We start from the raw sequence: 15,569 nt of genomic DNA, 5'->3' as shown, positions 1-15,569 counted from the left end.
TGGGGGGCAGAGAGTGAATAATTCTTGGTCTTTATTTAAAGAAGGCGAGGAGTAGGCCCACTCCCCACACATCCCCTGAAATAGATGTTTGAAGGTCAGGTGATGGAAGTCAGGTGGACAGACAGAAACTGGAAGAGGGCAGCCCCAGAGCACTTGAGAAACCCTCAAAGGTGTAGGAGGAGGAGCATAGTACACACGACAGCTGTGCCCAAACACATGTTATTAGGGGCCCGGGAGTCACAGACCCCCAGCTGGAAGGCGGAACCCGTGAATGACCGAATCCCCAACCTCTTAAGCGTAACATTTTGGGGTTTCTCTATTTTCTGGGAAAACAAAATGTGGTGACTGTAGGTTCAGGAAAAGGGACTGCCGCATATAAATGAAGTCCATGGAGACTTGGGTGCTCTTTGCGTGGGGTTGTTGTGAAGATATAGAAATTAGGAAAACAAGGAGCCCTGCGCAGATCCAGGCTCATGGCTGGGGGTTGGTCGGCAGCAGAGGGCCCGCAGAGAGAGGTCTGCTCCCCTCCAGGCCCGTGGGACGTTGAGCCTTCAGCCTCACTGGAGGTGGGCCTGAGGGATGAGATGGGGTGGGCTCATTTCTGCTTCAGTAGAACACCTTCTCCAGATACGCATTCAGGAACATCCCGGTGGGGTCCAGCTTCTCTCGGATGGCACAGAACTTCGAAAAGGCTGGGTACATTTTCTCAAAGTCCTTCCGGGTGCAGTTGTGGGCCTGTGGAAGCAACCAGACACAAAGCCTTATTCCCTGGGGCTGGCATCTCAGTGGGGCTGCAACCGGGCAACCCTGGGTCTGTACGCCTGCATACACGACACTCCTATCCCCGGACACATGCGTGCGTGCACTCACGCACACATGCAGGCAGGCATGCAAAATGCACCCCTACCTACCCGTACATGCGTGTGTGCACACACATACCCAGGCACAGGCGTGCGCACATACCCAGACACAGGCGTGCGCGCGTGTGCACACACATACCCAGGCACAGGCGTGCGCGCGTGTGCGCACACACATACCCAGGCACAGGCGTGCATGTGCGTGTGCACACACATAATGTAGAGACCCAAACAGGAGAGAGGAAGTTCTGGGAAGGTAAAGAAGGAAGGTGTTACAGTGTTTACATGAAACTCTGCATTCCCTTTGGCACCCCACAGTGTGACAGTGGAGAGGGCTCTGGTCCCAATTCTTCTGCTAATTAGTAAGTCAGTCTCATCATCTCTGAGAGACTCTCAGTTCCCTATCTGTTAAAGGGGTTCACGGACTCCTGCCTTATCCTGCTCATGGGGTTTCTATGGGAATCAAAGGCAATTTAGGATGAGAAATTTCTCTGAACACTCCAAGGGAGTTGTCCCCAAGTACACCAAGTACTGAGCTGTTGGAACATGGATGCAGGGGGCAGCTGGGTCTGGGTAATGCGGTGGAACCCTTCCTTCCCGTGACTCGCTCAGCCCCTGGATCCCAACTTCTGAGCCTTGGGCAGGCCGAGGACCAGGGAAGAGAGGCACCCTCTGGGAACCCCCAGCTCACAGCAGCTGCCCGGCCGAGGGCCCCGTGAGACTCTCGCTGGCAAATCCTACCTTGGCCCAGTGGGGCCTGCCCCCGACCTTCTTCATGATGGTCTCGTAGGTCAGCCAGTAGTCCAGCCGGGGCACGTCCTTGCCATAGGGCCTGGTGGGGAGCAGAAGGAGGTGAGGCCCTGTCCCTGCCCTGAGCATCCCAGCACAGTGATGTGGCACCTTCTCCCTGCCAGGCCCAGCATGTGGTATAGAGATCAAGCCGGTGGCTCGGCCCACAGGACATGGACAGCAGTGCAACCTGAGGGTTTTTGCTCATTGCTCATCACCAGAGGGATTTCATAAAGGGTTGCTTTCTCTCACATGTTTTATAGCTGGCATTGAAAATTACCATGAGTTTAAATATACATACACAAGAACACATCTTTATGGTATAACATATAAAATATGCCATCTTCTTTTTTAATGCCATGGAAATCTTCCTTCCTTCCTTCCTTCCTTTCTTTGAGAGTAAGAGAGAAAATGGGGGAAGGGCAGAGGGAGAGGGAGAGGAGAGAAAATCTCAAGCAGGCTCACTGAGCACGGAGCCCGACTCGGGGCTCGATCTCACAACCCTGAGATCATGACCTGAGCCCAAATCAAGAGTTAGACCCTTAACCGACTGAGCCACCCAGGCGCCCCTACATGTGCCGTCCTTTTGACAAAGCCTAGGAATCTCCGAATCCCCTCATTTGATGTACGGATAGCATGGCCATATCACCTAGTCCGTCAGTCCTCACTGCCCATCAACCAAGTCAGACTTACTGACAGAAAAAGTCTAAGTCAAAACTTCTTAAAATTCAAATAAACACGATGCATACCCATGGCAACTTTCTCACTTCTGATTTGCATTCACAGGTACGGAGAAGACAGATAGAGGGACAGACAGGTAAGGTTGAGCCAGAAGTCTGTCCCTGAGTCAAGGAAGCTGCTTCCCACTCAATGCATCTTTCCAAAACTCTCTTTTCTGGCTTTTCATGACACCTTTCTGGAACAGTGCATTCTTAAATCTTCCCTTAGGCATCCTCTAGGTTTGAGGTTTTTACAAGCTGGAGAAATACATCATAGTAAGATTCAAGCTGGGCGAAAGCTATTTTTTCTTTTGCGAGGTCAGAAGAGGGCTATTATCAATGACAGGTGGGAAGAGGAGGCAGAAGGAAGACACATTTTACAGGACATTTTTTAAGAGGTGAACTTCTTAAACTGTGCACGAGTCGGTAAGCCTTCTCCTGGAGACTGCTACGTACAACTAACTAGGAAAAAGATAATGCGGCTGTGAGCGTTCGGTATCTGCACAGCCCCTGGAGGTGGTGGTCCGGATGGGCAACTGCATCCAGGTAGACAGCTCGAATGGAGCATGATCCTCTTTTCTGCTAAACCTAAACCTGGCCTCAGAATCCTTCTCAACACAGCGTTCCAGGCTCTCAGAACCATCAACCAGTGTAAGCACACGAGATCGCATGCCTGAAAGATGGATGAGGAGAGGGGTCCTTCCAAAGCGGAGGGGCTGCCTCCCGCACCCCAGCCCCAGCCCCACCGCTCCCAGTGAGCCGGTCACCTGTACATGATGATGTTCATGTAGCAGCTGTCCCTCTGGAAGCAGGGGCTCAGCAGGATGTCATCCCCGCGGGTGAAGCGGACCTCCACGGGGTAGTGGGCCACCATCTTGGGGTGGGCCTCCAGCATGGCCTTCAGTTCCAGCAAGGCCTCCTTGGTCTTCTCTCTGCACTCGGCCGGGGGCACAGAACCCAGACCTCAGGGAGGGGTCTCCAGGAGCCCTCACACAGGGCTCTGCCAGGCCCCCCAGCCCGCGCCGGGGAGGGGGGCTCCCTGCGTGGAAGGAGGCCCACGCCGGTGGCTGCTAAGGAGAGCCTGAGAATGTGTCTCCTGGGAAGCTGCTACGGCTCCTGGTTCGGCCCTGGACCCCCACCCAGTCACGGGCTCCCCTTGGGTGTCTGGCCACAGCTGTCCCACACCCCAGGCCTCTTCCTTTTCTGACAGAGTCAGTCCGACTCTAATACTTCCACTTGTTCTAATATCCCCCCTGGGACAGTAATGCCTCAGGCCTTCAACACAGTGACAGGGGCATCCCCTAAGGCCTGGGCACCATCACCCCCTTTTCCTGGAGAGAGATAGAGAGAGGGGACCAGTCTGAGACAAAGCTGTCATGAGTTCTGGGGCTATAGACCTAGCTTAGGTCCTCACCGGGCATCCCTCCGACAGCAGAGTACCTGCCCCTAGCATGCCAGGCGGGCTCTGTCCAGAAGCTGGGCAGGAAGGCCCACACTCCAAGCCCATATGCTGGGACCCACCCCCGGGGCTGGAGAGGGACTGACAGGAGAACAGAGGGCATTCTGTGACTGGTGTCCCCTCACAGGAAGAACGGCTGGGTACAAGGGTGCCAGAAGGGGACTCAGCCTCCAGTGCGCCCCCTACTGATAATGGGCAGGACTGGGAACCTGGCTGACAGTGTATGTGCCGGGGCTGTGGCGAGGACCCAAGGGGGTCTCTTCGACCCCGACCCCCTGCAGCCTGGCCCACACAGTCCCCACCTGGGGATGGCCCAGTCCTGGACGTGCTGCTTGAAACGGCACTCGTAGCTGAAGATCTTGTAGCTGAGGTTGCTGCTCTCCTTCTTCCTGGTGAACAGGAGCCAGAAGAAGCAGCGATTGATCCAGCCCACGAGGCCCGGCAGGAAGGAGCTGGAGGGGCAGCACAGAGGGGCAATTAATAATCATATTATCGGGGCGCCTGGGTGGCTCAGTCGGTTAAGTGTCTGCCTTCTGCTCAGGTCATGATCCCGGGGTGCTGGGATCGAGTCCCGCATTGGGCTCCCTGCTCAGTGGGGAGCCTGCTTCTCCCTGTCCCTGCTTGTGCGCTCTGAAAAATAAAATCTTTTAAAAAAAGATAATCCTATTATCCAGCATTTAGTGAGTCCCAGCGGTGTGCTTACAAACCATGGGCTGAGTTCCTTACAAACCTCCTCTACGGACTCTGTCGCTTCCCCTTCTCCGGAGCTCAGAAACCTTCCTGGGGACACAGATGTGGCCCCACGTCACCCTCCCAACCCTGCTAGGAGCCCGTTCTGGATAGCCCACAGGCATGCCCTACTCTGTCACTGACGACTCGCTTGTTTTCAGTGTTTGGGTTTTTTTTTTTCATTCTTAATTGTGGTAAAAAATACGTTAACATTAAATTCACCATCTTAGCCATTTTTAAGTATGATGCTGAGCAGTGTTAATTATATTCATGTTGTTGTGGAGTGAATCTCTGGAATCTTGCAAAAGCTGAAATTCTGTCCCCAGTAAACAACTCCCCATGCCCCTGTCCCCCTGCCCCTGGCAACCCCCATTCTGCTTCCTGCGTCCATGAATTTGACTGCTCTCGGACCTCACACAAGTGCAATCGTACAGTATTTGCCTTTGCTCCGGGCTTCTTTCCCTCAGCATCTTGTCCTCCAGGTTCATCCGTGTATGTAGCCTGTGTCACAACTTCCTTCCTTTTTAAGGCCGAGTAACATGCCATTGTAAGTAGAGACCACGTGTCGGACCCGTGGGCTGCCTCCACCTTTTGGCTAATGTGAATAATGCTGCTGTGAACATGGGTGTGCAAATCTCTCTTTAAGTTTCTGCTTTCAATTCTTTTAGATACATACCCAAAGGGGACACAGGCCCTGAGGCTGGTTGTGGGGGCCTGTCCAGGCACCCCATTCATGAACCCAGTTCCTGCCCGCTCGGGCTCCTGTGAGCTGAACTGGCTCGAATCACGTTGGTGGTAGTTCATGCCCTCCTGGAGTCACTCAAGACTCCTGGTCACAAGGCTTGGTCTGGCTTCTCCCTGCCTGTGGGTGGCTTCTGCTTAGAGGTACCCTCTCCAGACACCTGTCCCTGTCCCTTGTCGCTTCCCTGCCATCTCATTGCCTGTCAAAAATCCATCCCAGCTGCTCAGAGCACCTCGCGGGGGGTACAGATAACAGCAGACTCAGGGCCTTTGCATCCTGCCCCTTGGGTGGGGCACCAGAAGCTATTGTGAGAAGGGAGGGAAGTAAGGTCTAGGGAACACCTTTCATGCAGACTCGATATTGACTCCTCCAAACAACCCAACTGTTGCTGGAGGCTCTACTTTATATATGGGTAAGCCACAGCTCAGAGAGGCTGAGTGATTTACCCAGAGTCACACAGCAGGAATATGAAGAGGTGAGGATCAGAGTCCAGGTCCACTTGAATGCATAGCTCATGCTCCTCCCATGGTCCCAAGCTGCCAAGTTTCCTGGGACTCAGAAAGGGTACCTGGGTACATGCCGCACGGGGGGGGTGGGAGAAGGATGTCGTCTGTTTCAAGGCAGATGCTCTCTGGTGTCTCAGAGGCCACCTGGCCGTGGTGGGGCTTCCAATGGCCTCTGGGCACAGGGTATTCTAACCAGAGGAGCTGAGCTTGGCCTCAGCCCTGGCTCACCCTCCAGGGACCTGTTCCCAACGGACAGCCTGCCCTTTTGTCCTGGTCAGCTCTGGCCACCACCATCACTCCTACAGTGGACCATCACTGAACTCCTCAAAGACAGGCCCCAAGCTTTTCAACTGGCTCTTTCTTTCTTTCTTTCTTTCTTTCTTTCTTTCTTGTTTAAGATTTTATTTATCCATTTGACAGAGAGAGAGCACAAGCAGGGGGAGCGGCAGGCAGAGGGAGAGGGAGAAGCAGGCTCCCTGCTGAGCAGGGAGCCCGATGTGGGGCTCGATCCCAGGACCCTGGGATCATGACCTGAGCCAAAAGCAGTCGCCCAACCGACTGAGCCCCCGAGGCACCCCTTTATTTGGTGTTTCTTACACAGATATCCCGGAGCCTCCCCTAAGTGCCAGGCACTGTTTGGGGCACTGGGGACCGAGTGTGATGGGACAGACAGGGTCCCCGCCCTTGCAGGGACACAGTGAGTCTTGTTGAAAGCAGCCATTAAACCACCAAGTACAATCTGTTATTCACTTCTCATTCCCGCCCCTTTGGGCACACAGCTTAGTGAGCGCCGCAGAGCTGCCAGGGTGAGACTGGTGGACAGGTTTCCAGAAGCAGCTAAGCCAGAGCCACATGGGCTGAGCTCGGAGGCTGCGAAGCTCTCACAGAGCATCCACTCAGGCCCGGAAGGGGCAGCAGTGATTTAGAGCCCAACTTATTTGGGTGCTCACTGGGCTCGGGCTCCCCGGACACACACATAGAAAGCTGCTGAGAGGCCATGATGGAAGGTGGAGAGAAAGCCTCACCCAGCATTTTCCACACGCTCCCATCCATATTCTGCTGGAGCAGTGGCCCCCAGGCGGCTTCTTCACGGCTCCCTGTCCCTTCCCTGCTCAGATGCAATGAGTCCTGGCTTGCATTTCACTCTCTAACACCTTCCAAGCAGTTAGTCACCCTAGCGTGGGTCCCAGGCAGTGTCACCTGCAGCTCCCCCACCCCAGGGGAGGCCAACTCTTCCCCAGATGCCCGGATGCAGACCTACGGTGCCGAAGGTCTCAGCTGCGTCCAGCATCTAGGACTGACAAGAACTCCAGCTAGTTCCGCGCGTCCCGTCATCAGTCCCACCCTTGATGGGCTTTTATGCCCTTTTGTTAGGGAAGGATTTCTTAATAAGACACAGAAGTCCCCAAGGTGAAAGAAGAGATGGCTAAATTTCACTATATTAACATTAAATACATCTACACATCAAAAAAAGAAAAAGCCATAAAAGTGAAAGACAACACAAACAGGGAGATGTTGCAACACAAAAACTGAGTGCCCAAAATATATCAATAAAACCCTACAGGACAGTAAAAAAAAAAAAAGTGGCCACCAAATTTTTTAAAAGGGCAAAATACATAAATAGGTGCTTCACAGGCGAGAAATCCGAAGGATCAATAAAATGAAAAACTGTGCACCCGTACGAGTAAGCATGGAAATAAGAATTCAAAATCACAGTAAGATACTATTTAATACATGTCACATGAAAATGTAAAAGCCTGACAATTCCAATTTTGACTGGCTTGCGGAGCACAGAGAATCTGATAGTGCCCAGCGAGGTAACTTGGTATAACCACTTGGGAGAACAATTGGATTTGGGAGAACAATTGGATCTGATTAAGGCTGAAGATACACGCGATGGCCCAGGAATTCCACTGGTGAGTATTCCACGCATGACAAATTCCACTCAGGACAAAAAAAAGAAAAAGGGGCACCAGGAGCAATAGTCGAGACTGTTCACAGTAATATCGTTTGTAACGGAAAAAAAATCCTGGAAACAACCCAAATAGAATCTGAGTATGGATAAACACATCATGAACAGTGTAATATGAGTAATTAATAGCTATCCATATCAACATGGGTAATTGTCACTACTGAAGCTGAATTACCAAATTAAATTATTTCAGGATTCATAAAACTAAAAAGCAAGGGAATGATAAGCATGAAGTTCAGGGCGGTGATTACTTCTCGGTAATCCCTTGGAGGCTGTGATTTGGGACTTCACAAAGAGCTCTCCAATTTTATTTGTGTTGTTTCATTTCTTAAGCTGGTGGTAACCACATGGGTGCTTATTACATGATTTTTTATACTTTATGTTTTCTGTATTATTTTGCATGTATAAACTATTTCAAAAAATTATATGATGCCATTCCATGTCTTGGCTGGATGCAAAGTTACCATTCAAGGCCCCACGAAACCTTCCCCATCACTCAGAGTTCCATGTCTACTGGCAGACACGGGGCCTGAGCATAAGCACAGATTTTAGGCTGGGAAGGAGGTAGAAAATAGGACAATATGAGAACATTTACATCATCTGGGGGCCAGATAGTGGAGCCTGAGCATTGGTATTTTTTAAAAAGCTTCTCAGGTGATTTGAATGTACAGGCAGGGTTGAAAATCACTGATCTAGACCCAGGACACAGAACCAACTTACATGCATAAAGGCCAGGGTGTCATTCTTCTTCTTCTTTTTTTTTTTTAAGATTTTATTTATTTGTCAAGAGAGCACAAAGCAGGGGGAGCGGCAGGCAGAGAGGCAGAAGCAGACTCCCCGCTGAACAGGCAGCCCGTTGTGAGACTTGATCCCAGGACCCTGCGATCATAACCTGAGCCGAAGGCAGCCACTTAACCGACTGAGCCACCCGAGCTGAAGGCAGCTGCTTAATCAACTGAGCCACCCAGGTGTCCCCAGGGTGTCATTCTTCTGATGGACCACATCCTCAATAGCATATAGCAGATACTGGAAAAAGGTACCCTTGCATTCCTACCTGACCCAGAGCAGGAACTCCAGTAAATAGAATCCGATGGCATAGTCCCAAAACCAGCTGGCAGAAGAGGAGGGGGGCTGGGAAGAAAAATCTGTGATCAGTTCAGGGCCAGAGCTCAGCTGCCTTCATATATATATAAATTATACATATACATATACATATACATTTAAATTTTAGTTAACATAGAATTCATTATTGGTTTCTGGAGTAGGAATCAGTGGCTGCCTTCTGACCTATGCATCATAGTGTCCCCTTGAGAGAGATGTGTCCCAGGAGTGCCTGCATGTGTGTGTTTGCGGGGGGGTGACCCACCTATCAGGACAATTGAGAGGCTCACTTCTTGGTGACACAGCCAAATCTCATGCCCCTTTCATTTTATATGTATTTATGTATGTATTTATTCTGCACAAGACAAAGATGTACATCTGTCCCTCCTCTTCTGGGCCCATGAGGCAGGTGTCCAGCGAACCCCTTGCCAGCCCCTAACACACAATGAGTGTCATTGCTTTTGCTTGACTTGTCCCATGAACATTCATCCTAAGTGATGGCTTTGTGTTCTGCCAAGAAGCAGCCCATTTGCTAAGGGGAGAGACAAAACTATTGATTCCTTCACTTGTCCGGTTGGGGGTGGGAAAGATGGGGATGTTGGAGGGAAGGTGGAGGTGTATTAGGTGGTTAGAGGTATAGCCCAGCTGCTTTGAACTCATCTTATCCTATCCTGTCCTGCCAATACTTCTGCTTCCCTCTCCCACATCTAGGCTGTCCCTTGACCTCACTCCTACACATCCCTACCTGTGGTCACATTGCACCCTTATGGGCCAACTTTCCTTCCTCCTTCCACCCTCCCACCTTTTCTGTTTCTGTCCTCATGCTCAGTGATGTTCACTCTTGCTTTCCCTCTCACACCTCACTGATCATCGGGACAATGACAAATGTCAGCCACCCTGGGGACTGCAGGCTCTGTGTAAGGATGGGAATGATGCTGTTGCTACCTTGTTGGTGTGGTCCTGGTAGATGACGCTGACGTTCTCGCTGTGCGGGAACCACAGGAAGCGAAAATATTCAGATTTCTTCAGGTGGCTGTCCAGGTTGTTAAGAACCTGACCTCGGCAGGAGAAAGGGAAGACTGTGTTAGTTACAGGATGATGGTGGGAAAGTACTGGGAGTCAGGGCCTGGGGGTGCGTCAGTTTCTCCCCGTCAAGAGAAAATACTTAAAATTGTCCTAACATTGTCAACTGACATGGAATGTGGCTTGTAATATGCCGGACATTAAAATGGTCCTTTTGCATGTTGACTTCCCCAAGCAGCTCAGAGGATAGAAATGATTTCTTATTTGTCTTGGCTGGAACAATTCCTAGCCATATGAGTTTGGGCGAGGCACCTAACATCCCTGTGCCTCAGGTTCCTCATCTATAAAATGGGACTAATACCCGTACCCATGTTGGGACTGGTATGAAGATGAAACTCACTAATGGTGTCACAAACATGGTAAGCACTGTACAGGTGTAAGCTGCTGCTGCTGCTGCCCTCGTATTGTCATCATTGTCATCATCATCATCCTTGTCACCATCATCCTTTATCCCCATGATGCCTAACACATCACAGGTCCTTAATAAAACGAACAGAAGAATCCTGCTCTACTATGACTCATCATTGCACTCCTGGAGATGACACCACGGAGCAAACCATGTCTCCCTAAAACCCATAAAGCAGACACAGGACAATTTCTGAGACAAGGGTAGATAGACTGGGGCTTTGACAGGGAGCTGGGAGGTTGAGGAAAAGCACCACTGGTCTTGGAGTAAGTTCTGGATTTGCGCCCTGGTCTGCAGCTTACTAGCTGCATGACCTTGAAGGAGCCATGTACCCTGAACTTTGGTTTTCCCATCAATAACAGGTGAGCATTTGTGCAACGAAATGACAATCTACATCAAAGCTCCTAAGTACAGTGACTACCATGTGGCATGTGCCCAAGGAACAGTTTGGTTCTGGATTTGATCAATGCTGGGACACACACATCGATATACCAAGTCCTATTCCCCCAAAATTCCCTAGCTGTAACTTACAGAAGCCCTTTGAGGCCTGTGGGTTGCATCTCCCCATCTGTAGAATGAATACAGTAATACCTTTCCTTCCTTCCTTCTAGGGCTGTTGTGAGGAGCAGGGGAAATCATGGATTTAAAAGCACTTTATAAGCTGGAAACTCAACATGTGAGTGAGGGAGGACAGAGTGTCAGGAAAAACAGGAAAAAAAACAAAACTTATTGACCAAACACACTGTGGGGAATTTGGTACCTAGCATAGACAAATGGCTGAATCCAATCATGCGTCAATACAGTGTCTAAAGAGTTTGGTGAGCTTGAGAGAGGCTGGCCACATCTGATCAGCAAGGAAGGTGAAATCAAGATGAAGCACTGAGATGAACCCATCTAGAACTTAAGTTTGGCGTGTCTGAGAGCAGTGGAACTTTGGAATTCTGGGTCTTTGTCATGACTGTCAGGGAGGCCCCCTGACTTGCTAACCAGTGCATGGTACAGCCAGGGATACAAGGATGGGTGGACGATTGTTGCATTCAAGTGGCGTGGCTGTCATCCTAACCCTCCCCCACCCCACTCCGACTCCAACCTGTTGGTCCCCTGTCGTATTTCTTCAAATGTCTCCCCAGCTTCCTCTTGTGACCCACTGCCGCTGCTGTGATGTAGTACACGCCCTTCTTAGCTGTCACCCATACTCTTGCCCTGGCCTCATAATATCCCCCCTTTCTCATCTCTCCAGACAACATCTCCAGAGAACATCCAAAGCACAGCTCAGAAATCCCCAGCAGCTCTCGATTTCCTACAGAATAAAACCCACACAACTTTGTGCAGCGTCTGTGACCTCCGTCCACGAACACCGTCCAATACAACGGCCACTGGCCACAAGTGGCCATTGAGCACCTGAAAAGTGACTTACCTGAATTGTGATGTATATAACTGAAATGTTCCTCATAAAGCCATCTCCTCCCATTCTAAGTGGCTTCTACCTATATTGCATCCATCCCAGAACTGTACTGTAGTTATTGAAGCTTCCATCTGTCTCTGAAATTGGGCAACATTCTCTTGTATGTCAGGGACTATCTCATCCAGCTTTGGCTCCCCCTGCTAGAGCAGAGATCAGCAAAATTTTTTGTAAAGAACCAGATAGGAAATATCTTAGGCTTTGGGGGCCATATGGTCTCTGTTGCAACTATTGAACTCTGCCGTGGCAGCGTGAAAGCAGCCACAGACAATACATTAACAATGAGCGTGGCTGTGTGCCAATAAAACTTTATTTACAGAAACAGGCAGTGAGACAGATTTTGCCTGTGAGCTGTAGTTTCTCAATCCCTTGCCTTAAGCTGCCAGCACAATGCCTTGCACAGAAAATGTTGGAGTACCCTATCCCTCCGTATTTGAAGAGGAAGGCCTTTTCTGCTATGCTGAAGGCTCAGGAAAAGTTTAGGATGAAATCCCAGGGCCCCCGTCGCTATCACTTCCATCCTGACAGGGTGTTGGACCCATGGTCCACAGGCTCTCAGGTAGGAAGCCTCTGGGCAGAGCTGATTTTCCCCCTGGGAGAGCCAGGAACACAGCCTGCTGGCTTGGCCTGGAGGATGTGGCTGGGACACTGGAAAGGAGAAAACCCCCCAACTCCTCATGGTTTGCATCCCGGACCCTCCCACTCTATTGCCCAGAATCCCAGCAGTAAATGTAATGGCGTTTTCAGCTTCCTACTGAGAATGGAGTGATGAAGAGTCAAACCCCCATTACATTTTGTGCCTCTCCCTGCCATTGTTTTCCTCCCTGCATGAGAGAAACAAGACTTATCTCCCCTGCCCCCCACTCACACACATAATTATAAGCTTCTAGAGGCATGAACCATTCATAATCAAGCTCTGGACTCTCCGTCGCCCCTAACTGAGCCCGAAGTGGCTGCTGAATGGTGGTGGAACGGTGACCCCCACCCCTACACACACACTGTAAATTAAACTCTCCTTCTGGACCCACAAACCATCCTAACTGGAGGAGGATGGTCCCTAGGATCATGGACTTCCTTGATCTGACTTGTGTTTCCTGGGAGCACTATCACAACCATCTGGGTCCCAAAGGAATCCTCCCTTGGCACATTACTGACATGAAGGGTTTTAGAGGTTCTGTCCCCCTCCCCCCCCCCCCCCCCCCCCCCCCGATTTAGATGTTGTGGCACTGCTGAGTTGGCTTTTGGGAACTGGCTATCAGGCTGTGAGCAGAGGACTCCAAGTTGACTGGGGTGGGGGGTGGGTCTCAGCCTCAGCGGACAGCCATGCCAGGGAGTGGATGTCTTCTGGATGCTGCTGACCAGGTCGGTGACACGCTGGGACCAATCCTGCTTCCTGGGGTGCTCCAGGAGGGGGGATGTGGCAGCCAGCTGTCCTTATCACATCTCATTATGCTTTGGGGGGCATAAAGGGCAAAAAGGTTGACAACAATTTCGAAAATCTTCACGCCTTCTAACTGGTTGAGATCCCATATCAACCAAATGACAGGAGTCTAAAATGCTGAGACTTTGTCAGAAAAGCCGTGAAGGCTGCCCCTTTCTTGGCACCACGAAACTGGACGAGCCAACTTTCCCTGCCCCACCTGCCTGCATCTAGAAACACTGATTCCAACTCTCCCTGAGGCCCAGGAATGACCGTTTCCCCTCATATAGCTTTGAGCAGCATTCAGAAATCATGTTGTAATGTATTTAAGGGACTCAGTAATGTTGTATCTGAGATGGACCACCACACAGCATGGTGGGAGGAGATGGGGAAAATCCCAAGAAGGATGGATTTTTAATAAATTGCTAATCAACTGACCTTGAGTTACCTTGTACTGAGCAAGGCCATGTATTTTGTGGACGCTTGGGAACAAGAGGCCTCAGATAAAATCCCTGCCCTCCAGAAACGAATCACTGAGCAGCAGAAGGGGGGGAGGGACATTTCAAGAAGTGGTGACAATGTCCATGAGCAAAGCAGTGTGACCAGCACCCCTAGCCTAGAAAGTACAGCATTGACTGGGATTCTGGGCTCTACCCACACAGCAGGTGTCTCTGGGTAATATTCTCTGTGAGTAAAGTCAGAGAGAGGAGGCATTGGGGGTTCCTCTCTCTGACACTCTAAAGAAAAGCAAAGGCAGAGGGTTCACCTGCTGTGTTTCCTTGAGTCCTGACATCCCATGGGGACAGTGGAGCTCTTATCCCCACCACAAAGGTGCGGAATCCAAGCTCAGGGATGTGAGGGGACTTCTCCAGACCCAGACAGGGTCAGTGGAGACACCAGGCTTCAAACCTGGTGGTGTGACTTGGAGAGGTATTCCCAACCTCTACACCACACCCCTCATGCTGGGTGTATTTGGGCTCTTCTGAAGATCAAGGCTGGAAGACCCATGGTAGGTTATATTTATAGACACGTGCTGGATGGAAGGCAGGGAAGGAGGAGAAAAGGGAAGGAAAGACATGTAAGGGAAGGAAAAATGGTGGAGCAGCTAGCTCTTCAAACCTAACTTTATGCACAAGAAGCAATTTTCATTCTCCTTTGTCCTGGCTTCCTGTCATCCTACTCCTCAAATGCTCCTCCTTAGCTCAGGACCAGCCAACCTGGAGGCCTTGGCCACCAGGGACAAGCCCGTGCCCAGAGAGGACATGATGCTGGGGAGCTGCCCAGACATAGAGGTAAACACTCAGGGCAGCAGTCTGCCACCCCGATGGAGGTGGGACAGTTTCCGGGAACCTAAATGGCCAGAAATTATGGGGAGCAAGGCCCGTGTTGTGTGGCTCTCTATATCCACTTAGCTCTTCTTCCTAAACATTCAAAGCCTCTCGAAGGTGCCCTTTAAAGGCTGCTTTGAGTGGAGAGAGCAAAAGCAAATTGCATATGGGGCCATTTACTGCACACACCCCTTGGAATAAATCACAGGGCTGCAAATGCCACTGACCTTCTGTGGCAGTCCTTTGTTTCTGGCCTGAGAGTGTGGGGAAGGCTGTGGGCGGAATTTGATGGAAGCCGTTGATGGGCTTCTCAGAGAGCCAGGCTGGCTCTGTAGCCCTGTAGTTCACAGAAAGGGGGAGATCCACAGAGAGCTTGCTGCTCCATGAGCCCTCTCGGGGTGAGCTGGGGTCTATGCGGGAGCTGTGGGGGTGTTCCTCACGGGGCTCGTGCCTTTCCCTGGGGGTAGGGCCCAAGCACTTGCTCCAAAGGAGAGAAACAATAATGCCAGAGGTGACCCTTGCCTCCAGGGTGTGGCGAGCGGATGGGGGGAGAGCTTCGCATCCAAGCACTGCTCTGACTTACAGAATGTCGGGGCTGAGAAAGACATTAGGAGCCATCTGCTTTGACCCTGCTTTTAAAAGGTAAAGAAATTGGGCACCCCAAATGTGAGGTATTTGCTCAGTCAGGGTGGCAGGGGACCCTATTCAAACAGGGTAGCAGCACAGCCAGATGGGGGCCCTGCCTCCCTCCCTGGAGACCTTTCATTACATCCTGTTGAGTGTTTACTGCTGTGTAACTGTGTGTGTGTTTATGTGTGTCTGTGTGTGCCTACTTTGTCTTTTAGGGGAGGAGACTGCAACTGCTATTTCTCATGTGTCATCATGGCTTTTCAAAATCAAAGAAGTTGGAAGCTATGAGAAGAATGTAGCCCATTGCCTAGAGTCACTTAGAATTTTCAAGGATGTAGTGTCTAAGTTAGAAGTCTCCATGTTGAG

At 50.8% G+C, this 15,569-nt stretch overlaps 1 protein-coding gene across 1 annotated transcript in view; it reads right to left on the bottom strand.

Annotated features, from left to right (window-relative positions):
• LOC116622676 (L-gulonolactone oxidase) overlaps window positions 1-15,569 on the bottom strand; it is a 32,148-nt gene continuing 16,579 nt past the window's right edge. The window contains exons 8-13 of the mRNA XM_032389232.1: window positions 9,820-9,927; window positions 8,828-8,904; window positions 4,127-4,276; window positions 3,133-3,297; window positions 1,599-1,689; window positions 1-735 (exon numbers count right to left, since the gene is read on the bottom strand). Coding sequence (XP_032245123.1) covers window positions 607-735; window positions 1,599-1,689; window positions 3,133-3,297; window positions 4,127-4,276; window positions 8,828-8,904; window positions 9,820-9,927 — 720 coding nt within the window. The 3' untranslated portion in view covers window positions 1-606. The remainder of the gene's footprint in view (window positions 736-1,598; window positions 1,690-3,132; window positions 3,298-4,126; window positions 4,277-8,827; window positions 8,905-9,819; window positions 9,928-15,569) is intronic.

The sequence above is a fragment of the Phoca vitulina genome, unplaced genomic scaffold (genome assembly GCF_004348235.1).
Source record: "Phoca vitulina isolate PV1807 unplaced genomic scaffold, GSC_HSeal_1.0 scaffold53, whole genome shotgun sequence".
NCBI lineage: Eukaryota > Metazoa > Chordata > Mammalia > Carnivora > Phocidae > Phoca > Phoca vitulina.
Note: the sequence above shows the minus strand (reverse complement) of the source record. Positions and strands in the feature narration are given on the sequence as shown.